Source organism: Sphaeramia orbicularis, chromosome 2, assembly GCF_902148855.1.
Source record: "Sphaeramia orbicularis chromosome 2, fSphaOr1.1, whole genome shotgun sequence".
Taxonomy (NCBI): Eukaryota; Metazoa; Chordata; class Actinopteri; order Kurtiformes; family Apogonidae; genus Sphaeramia; species Sphaeramia orbicularis.
The window spans coordinates 27,597,301-27,606,569 of record NC_043958.1 but is presented as its reverse complement, the minus strand read 5'-3'; the positions used below and the strand labels follow the sequence as shown (position 1 = coordinate 27,606,569).

Sequence of the window (9,269 nt, the reverse complement as noted above, 5' to 3'; positions counted from 1 at the left end):
CAAATTATTTCAGAATCAGACATCTGCAGTTATTTAATGTTACACATGAAACCGTTCCAAATCAACTTACTTTACTTGTACCTGTAGGTAGATTTGTAATACAGCGAGCTAGTGTCATCCACATCAACAAATAACAAAACCATGTGACATGCAACATAATATATTAAAAAATATATATATTAGAATGTAACAAAACACGATCAGGACATAAGAGAGAAATATGAATAAATAATGAACAATTACAAGGACTCAAGAACTCATAACAGCAAAACTTGATTTTAATAGTTCTACTTCATCACTTTCATTTACAGTGGTCTACTTTTTTAAAAATAGAAATTATCCACATCAGATATTAAATGTGTTGAATCTTACATATTTTATTAAAATTAATTTATTAAAATCCAAGACAAAGGTTCTGGTATTAGGTCATATTTGAATGTATATAATAAAGTGTTATTATACATATATGTTGGTTTATGTGTATTTATACAATAAATTTATAAATCTCACACTATAAAGAGCCTGAAAAGTGATGAATGTATTGTAATGTGCAGACGGTGTTTTCAAGTAGATCTGGTAGCTCTGAGACAAACAGTCCTTTTGAGAAATACCCATTCTCTCATTAATTCTCAGAATTTCCCATTTTAACACAAGACTGTATCTTGTAAACTCCAGCCAACCATCATTTTTGACTTAATTTGTCTTTATTAGTGACTCAAACTTGGTAATGTTTCAGCAAGTTCATTCTGCAGGGATTTACATGTAGACCAGTGTAATCAGTGTTGTTGTTATGTTGTATGGGTTTCACCAGAGGAGGGCGCCAGTGTTTAAGTTTTACCCTTACGTGTCCTTGCGCGATTGTGGTGCTGATGCAGCCGCATCGTCGCGTGCTGCATCCCGACATCGTGATGGGACACCCCGAGTGTTTCAACTGTTATTGTAATACGGATCATTTACCATTATTTTTCTATAATCAACGTTACAATACATACTGTTGAAATATTAACGATGTGATTCAACCGGGGACTGCGGGATCCCCTCGTTCTGTCAGAGGCCTTATGGGTACAGGTTGTGAAAATTCACACGGTAACTCCAGTAGGAACAGTCATTCACCATTGAAGGGTAAGGTTTGCTGCCTGTATCACAAAAACAAAAACGGTGAAATGGCACAGAAACCTGAAACAACACTTGATCAAATGTCTAAAACATGAGCTAAACCGGGGGTAACATAGAGACGCCATGTCACCACAAACTCATCTGAATATGACACATTTATTACAAAATCGCTGATAAACACGACATTAAGCTCGTGGTTTTAGGTTGAAATTCAAGCCTAAATGTGATAACTTGCACAGCTATAAGAATATTGTTCATGGATGGCCCTCTTAAATGAATTTCTGGATGAAAGTGTGCGCACAACAGCTCCGCGTCTCACTTGTGCGCCCCATCACTGCCGCGTCCAGGGTTTAACGCGTGGAATGGGAAGCACTGCCTCCCTCCTCCATGCGTAAATTATGTAGGGCAGGACGGGAATGCTTTGCTACCTCCATTTGAGAAAACCCAGCCGGTGAATGTGAGGAATAGAAATCACTGAAAGCAACCCTCGTCTTCAACCATCGTTTGGCAGAAGGAGAGAGGGGGCATCACGACTTTGCCTATTGTGCAGACAAGGAGAATAAAAGATGGACATCACGGACCAAGGAGCTCAAATGGAGCCGCTCTTACCAACGGTAAGACCAAATGGACACGCAACATAGCTCTGAATAACTGTTGGTCTGCATTTGGTGAGATTTCTCTTTAAAATACACCAGCCATGTTAGGGTATAATATCCCATCATTGAACGAATTACATTTAGTACAGGCCTTTGTTTGTCCAATCACTCATGTATTCTCCACAGTTTTACTATTTTATCGCCTTGCAGTCATGACCAACATGAACTGCGCACTATAAACCAACGACAGAGATAAATTCACCCGGCATCAATGTCACATCGGAGCAAAAATATTATATAGGCTATGTTTTATGCAAGGTTATAATACGCCTACACCTTCACATGGCAGGCGTATGAGGTGGGTATGACACTGTACAGGTGAATAAAATGTTACACACCATCTACAGTTGAAAGTCATTTTTATTTCCTATAGCTCACAGATCAGTGATTCTAGGGGCTCAGACAAATCATATAGTTGTGGTTGAACCAATTTTGGAAACAAGCTGTTGCTGTACCCTGTTGTCAACCCTGAGATATCCAGTTCCAATCATTCTCTAAGGAGTGAAGAAGCAGAGGGAGGTGATTGCCTCTTCACCAGATTGTTTAAATCTTTCTATGGTGAACATCACTTGATTAGTTGGACAAATAGCTCTTATTTGTGCTGATTTTTCACAGACTAATGTTATTCATTAGATTCAATAAAAAAGGATGTAATTCAGTTTAATATAATGCACATGTCTGGTGATGCTCCTGCTTGATCATACATACACATCAGTCAACATCCACAGCCTGATGTGTGTGCTCAGGGTAGCTTTCTCAAACAACTGGCAGGGCTTCAGATTGTGCACACTGTAACACTTAAAGGCAAAGCTGTCTTCTGCAGTCAGCATCCCCTCATTAGGATTCAGGTGAGATTGTGCTGGGAGGGGGAAAAAAATGTCCGCTCCTTTGGATGCACTGTCAATACAAGAGGAAGGAGAGAGGAAACATATTGCTTTGTGCTCACCATATTTAAAAGCAACTACTGCTCTGAAGCCCAATCAATATTCACCCTGTTTGTGCTATTTGTGGATATGTTACATGAGGACTCACTTTTCCGGAGGATACAGTGTACAGTGAGGCTTGACAAGGCTTTTGTGGTGTGGGATGGGATTGCTGTTCTTTTCCCCTGCAGTGTCAATGCAGTATAGTTGGTTCCTTGTCATTGTAACTCATTGTTGCTTCCTCTGCCCCTCCACCGACGCAGCAAGCTAATGCGTTGTCATGGTTTCACCAGGATGTGTATGGGTATTTGAGGTGTTAGTATGATGAAAATCTCAGGCTCCTCAGTTTGTGACAACACAGTGTAATCAGAAAAAAAATATTCCATTGTCCCCAATTCTAGCAGGTTACCAGGTTCCCAAGGTCAGGCAAGAGAGTATGCTAAACTTAGAGCCAGAAGGTCACTCTTATTAGTCTCAGTGCCTTATAGTATTTTTCAGTTGCCACTGAGCTGGGACACTTGAATCTAATGAATACTTAAACTGTTTAATGCAAATGACAAGATTCTGGTAGTAATGTACATGGATGCATGTGTTCATTTTTAGTGGCAATATTCTGCAGACTAATCTCTTTATGTTTTGATTTGCAGGAGCAAAGTCCTCAAGAAAATAAAGATGTGGTGAGTACTTTTCTATTCTACAATCTAATCTACATAAAGTAAGTTGATTGGCTCAATAATAAGAATGATCAGTCTAATATTATGTCTTTATGCAGTCATCAACACAGTATTTCACACAGGAGTGAAACCATAAAATCACCAGTTAAAGCCGCAAAATGAGTGTCAGGAAAGTAGATTGATTTTAGCAGTATAATCAAAATTATTGAGCAGATCCAATTTAACTATTGATCCAACAGTATAGACAAATAGTGTACAGTGCACAGAGAGCCAAATTAATAACAGTCTCATCTCTTAGTGCAAACAATCTTGAACGTATGAGAAAGAAATCACCAAAAGAGAATTATAAAAAGAAAAGGTGCATGAAAATGTCCTGAAGATTATTAAAATATTATTACCTCCTCCAAGGAGGTTATGTTTTTGTCGGCGTTGGTTTGTCTGTCTGTTTGTGTGCAAGATAACTCAAAAAGTTATGGACGGATTTAGATGAAAATTTCAGGAAATGTTGATACTGGCACAAGGAACAAATGATTAAATTTTGGTGGTGATTGAGGGGGGGCACTGATCTGCCTTGGCGGAGGTCTGCGCTCCCCTGGGGCTTGTAGTTACATTATTAAATATTTTATTAACATAAAAATAAGACATCTGTGTAAGTTCTCATTTGCCCAGGTCAACATTCATCCCTAGTAATTTTTTGGAGTTCAACTGGACTGGTTTTGTTCTTGAAAACATTTTCTCTGTCATCCAAGAGACTTTATCAGTTCACTGATGAAAACTAAGCAAACTGACGGCAATATGTCACTTTGAAAGGTTTTCGAGAGCAAAAGCAGTCCAGTTGAACTTTGAAAAACTACTAAGGATAAAAATAAGACTGTGAAAAGTCAGTTTGCTTATTTTTTTTCAATAATTGATCATGTATTCTGCAATCTGTAATCCACAGTAATACTGCACAGTTGTACTTGGGTCCTATGTTTAATTAGCCATCTTATTTAACAGATGTTGTGTATTTTTAGTTCACAATGGTCACACATGTCACTATGCATCTGGCAGCCACACAAGCCTGAGAACATGGTGTGTAAATAAATAATAATAGATAATGGGTATTAAGTGAAGTAATGGCTTTCAACATGTGAAATGGCTTTGAAGAGCTCGCAGGGTTGGAGTGTAAGCACACAAATGAGCCAGGGACAGAGAAGAGTTTTGATGCACGCATGTCATCTGTTCTGACAAAATATTGCTTATGCAATAATGGGCACATAGCCAGACTGAGGACAAGACTGAGCACAAAGTGTCTGCTACTGGCCAAACTATGATGTGAATACTAGTTTACCCTTTAAGACTTACACACTAACAAATGGCATGAGGAAGCTGAAACTTGAGGAGCCTTTATGGTTCTGTAGTGTCAGCACAAATCCTTGATACATGTTATCCAGTTATGAGGTGTAAGGGAATTATCAGAGCAAAAACTGGGTAAACTCAATGGGCCTCATTCACAAACAGTGCATATGGACAAATCTGTGCTTGAACTCTGTGTATGATTATTTTGACGCACAAATCTGGGATTCATCTTACCCAAATTTATTCTTACTCTGTGAACAAATTTAGAACTGCCTTAGACCATGCGTATCCATAAATGAGGAAGGCCGAACTGACTTAGAAAATGCAAACACATACCTTTTAAGTACATGCAGAGCATAAAAAATCACATTAATTAAAAAGAGATTTAATGAATATTTTTGTAAAATTATTAATTTACTAATATATTGGCCAAATGTATTAAACAACCATGAAATTGACACACTTTCACCCTCATCATTGTGACAGTTAAAATATTCAACGACAACAACAGTCCTAGATTACAAATAAATATATGAGAATGTAGATTTCGTGGACATAATCCTTGAAGGGATGCTTGTCCAATTATTGCTGCTATGCTCTCATCCTGTGGCATTAGATCAGGTGGACCTTGTCCTCCTCCAGTCTCATTCTTTTTCTTCTGGACCATAATGCGTTTTTTGGCATTAACTTTTATGTCAAACCACTTTTTAGCTTACTGGCTGACAGGCCGTAAGCTATTGTCGTCATGCGGCATCTGGCGTTGTCTGTTATCGTCTGTCGTCATCTGTCGTCCATTACAAAAATTTCAATCGTCTTCTTCTCCGAAACTACAATTCAGATTGACTTCAAACTTGGTATACAGCTTCTTTATGATGATGTCAACAAAAGTTAGAGAAATTATTTGGACCCGGATCTGATTCTGGATTTGGTGCGACTTTGAAAAATTTCCCCATTATAAGAGATAGGAAGTGGATCGATGCAATAACTCTGTAAATATAAATGATAACAAGTTGGAATTTGAATTTTTTACAGATGTGATTGGAATATGACCAAAAACATGGGCTATTTCTGTAATATAATAAATACACATAACTGGGTGACAATAAATGGCATCTGGATACATTTCCCAAAGCTTTTAATTTGGCCGGTAAGCTACAGGGCCATTGGTCCTATTTTTTTTTTCCCACCTGGGCCACAATGCCCTTTTCTTGGGATACTACATTGACAGCCTCAGTTACTGCTATCCAAACATCTTTTTTTTTTTTTTTTTTTTTAACCATCGTTACCCCCAAGGAGGCACTCTCGGAAAGTATTCCTTTTCTGGCTCGGACATAATTGTTTCGATTTCTGTGGTTGTAAAGTTTGTTTGTTTTTTGGCTTTTGGCTTCATTGCTTCTACCAAACTGAAATTTACTACTTCTCTCCTCGCATAACTGCTTCCTTCATTCACGAATCAACTCTAGGCAAGTGGCTTCCTTATATGGAGAAATGGGGGCGTGGTAGTAGGCTAATCGCATACTAATCACAAATTGTGGGCACACCCCTGTCAGTGTGGAATGATTATGATTCACACACATATGCAAGGTGGTGAGAACGAAATTGGCCGGTGCACAAATGTCAGGAATCCCACGGTCATTTTGGTATGCACTTATTTTGTGTGCGAAGTAAGAACATTTCCATGCACTTATTAATGAATGAAGCCCAATGTTGTCAAACACTGAAAAACACTGATGATCTTAGAAGTCCTTTTTTTTGACTGATAGAAAAGGAAAAGATTTTCTGAAAGTTCACAGAAAACAACTAAAATAAATTTTTCCTGGAAGAGGAGTAGAATTGCAAGAAAAATGCTTAATATATTTAACATGTATAGAATTTTTTAAACGTTTTTGTGTAATTAAATATTTCTTTTGACCCATTTTATCTCATATTCCTCAGTTTGTGAAAGCTTCATTTTGATCTTAATGTCAAATCCAGTTATGAGTAAAATGTTTTGAAGCAATACACACTGTATGCTTGTCATTATAACAATTATGTGCAATGCCTAAGCAAAATGAAAAGGAAAATAAGTGATGGTGAACCATGCACATACTGCTGTTTTGCTAAATTACAGTTCATATCCCTTCACTATACCATAATGAATGCTATTTTGTCATTAATGAGTGCATAAAAAAACCCCATTCTTTGCAATTTTTGAGTATAATGTTAGTAAGTACACAACTTGTGTGTGTGTTTTTATTTTATTTTATTTTATTTTATTTTATTTTATTTTATTTTATTTTATTTTAATGATGGTAGTAAAATAAGAACATAAACTGTCTTACACCAATAAGACCTTGACTGCTGCAGCCCTCATGAAACCTAGGGAAACTCTTCAGCTGACTAGTTTCATTCATTCTCTACCAACTTGGAAACAATGTACACTTTCTTCTGATATAAGAAAATACTTGACAATGTGTAGGTTATTATCGTTTCTGAATTGGTAAAGTATAATCAGTTATATTGCTGTGCTTTAATGTGCTTTATTGTGATTTGGGCACTGAACCTCAGTCAATTAATTGATTACATGAACCTTGTTTGGAGAGTCATGGTGCATGATTTTAATGGACAGAGTTGAAGTAATCGTTCTGTAGACACTGACGATTTGATACATAACTGAGGTCACAGAGTATTGTCAAAGATATATCCCTGTTGCAGATTATACTATTTTCCGTCCTATCTCACCTTGAACGTAAGTCAGTCAAGATATGACTTGAACTCAACTAATGTGGTCTTAATTACAACCCTGACATAACAGCAGGCTCTTTGCCAAGTTGTCCAGTTAGGGCCAGTTGAGTGGAAGGGTTTCAGAAGATCAGTGAGAACAGATGGAGGAAGACTGCTGGAGTTGCCGGTTTTGTTCTTTTGAGTGTCTTGTTCTTGGATCAGTGTGAAATCTCTGTTCAACTTGGTGATCCAACTGTGCAAAACTGGTAGGAAGGCAAGCCGGCAGGAAGCCTCTTCCCCACCACTAGAGGCCCACACTGCTTGTGCTCCTTTGGATGTTTAATTATAGTAGCTGTATAGGAGAGTGAAGAGGGTGTCAAGGTATGTAGCGGGAGAGGGTACAGAGCTGGATGGAGAATGTGGAACAGAAGAGAGATTGGCATGCCAAAATAAATTTGTGTTTTGTTGAGTGTAATTTGGCTTCCTAATCTTTACCTGTCCCATCTCTGCTTATAAAATCTTGAAAACATTTGAGATGACAAAATCACAAAGGTGACAGGATTACAATTACAGTTATCACAGGAGGTGCAGCAGAAATAGCTGCTTGTTCTTCTGGATCTGTTTCTACTAGACTGTATCTTGATCATGCATTCGCTGACAATGCACGACAGTCAGATTGCTGCTTCTTGCCCCAGGTTGAGCAGACGCTCGCATGCGCACACACTGAGACACATGCACTCAGGGATGCACCTTCTGTATACATTAGGACTGCAACACCCACCGTGCTCACAGCCTCCTCTCCTTGAGGAGTGTGATAACCATGGCGCATGTGGTTCTGAGGTTTTCCTGGACTATATGAAGCTCCTGATAGAAGGGTGTTGTCTGACTCGCCACAACCTAAGGCTTCTCCTAGATAAAAGAGCTACAGAGCTTGGAGGATCAACAGAACAAAACTGTGCACGGCACAGCATTGGTGATGTCAGAGCACTAATCTCTCTGGAGGGATTGGCGGATGGACGGTTGTCAGAAACATTTGATGCTACCCTGGACAAAAGCTGTTGGAGGCAGAGGGAGAGACAGAGGCAGAGGAAGAGTCGGAGCAGAGAGAGCTCTGTGGCTTTGTTTTGTGTTCATGGAGCTTTCGGAGTGAGGTTACCATATTCCAGCATGGGAAGAGCGGCTATAGAGAGCAGCTGAACAGTGGAGACTTTGGGTGAGAGCCAGCAGACACGCTGACTCTCTTTCCCTCTTTTTCTTTGTGAATCTTATATCCAATCACAAACACTCACTCTTAGCCCACAGTGGGGCTTGGGCCCTGAGCCTTAGCCTCTCATCTTACCTTTGCTGCAAGCACAAGGGGAGTTAGCGGGCAGCCTGCCCTAGCCCTAAAGGAGTCACACCATGCTCTCAGTGGACCTCAGTAAAGGATTTATTTATCAGGTACGTTACTTTTAACTTTGATTGTCTATTCCAAAGTGCTCATGCCATGACAGGCATGATCCTATCTTTGATTTTGTTGCTCTTATAATGAAATCAGTTTTGCAGAACTTGGCATGCAGAAATCTACATTTTTTGTTTAAGACTGATATAGATACACTATTGTCTGTTAAAAATAGCTGCTCTTTGACAGTAAATGATCTTGGTCAGGATGATATTGTTTTCCTAACAGCATAACGATAATGCATGTATAGTTAATAGGCTGCAGGAAGCTTGCCCCCTGTGCTGCAGAGCGGGCCGGTTGTGCTGATGTGCATGCAAAAGGTCCCGGAGAGGTTGGCTGACAGATGGGTCTGTCATTCTGGGGTAAGAGAAGAGCTTATGCCCGCTGCACTGACCCTAGTGATCTCAGAGGGAGGCAT

The 9,269-nt window shown here is 39.1% G+C and overlaps 1 protein-coding gene across 4 annotated transcripts in view; it reads left to right on the top strand.

The window, feature by feature from the left end:
* The first annotated feature begins 1,428 nt into the window (after positions 1 to 1,428).
* The window catches only part of LOC115431355 (sodium-driven chloride bicarbonate exchanger-like), a 43,074-nt gene continuing 35,233 nt past the window's right edge, over positions 1,429 to 9,269 (top strand). For 3 of the 4 annotated variants that reach the window (XM_030151655.1, XM_030151647.1, XM_030151676.1), the window contains exons 1-2: positions 1,429 to 1,730; positions 3,343 to 3,372. In XM_030151655.1, the coding sequence (XP_030007515.1) occupies positions 1,683 to 1,730; positions 3,343 to 3,372 (78 nt within the window). In that variant the 5' untranslated portion in view covers positions 1,429 to 1,682. Of the gene's footprint in view, positions 1,731 to 3,342; positions 3,373 to 8,303; positions 8,851 to 9,269 lie in introns of those variants that run through there. The other variant, XM_030151667.1, reaches the window with a different exon arrangement.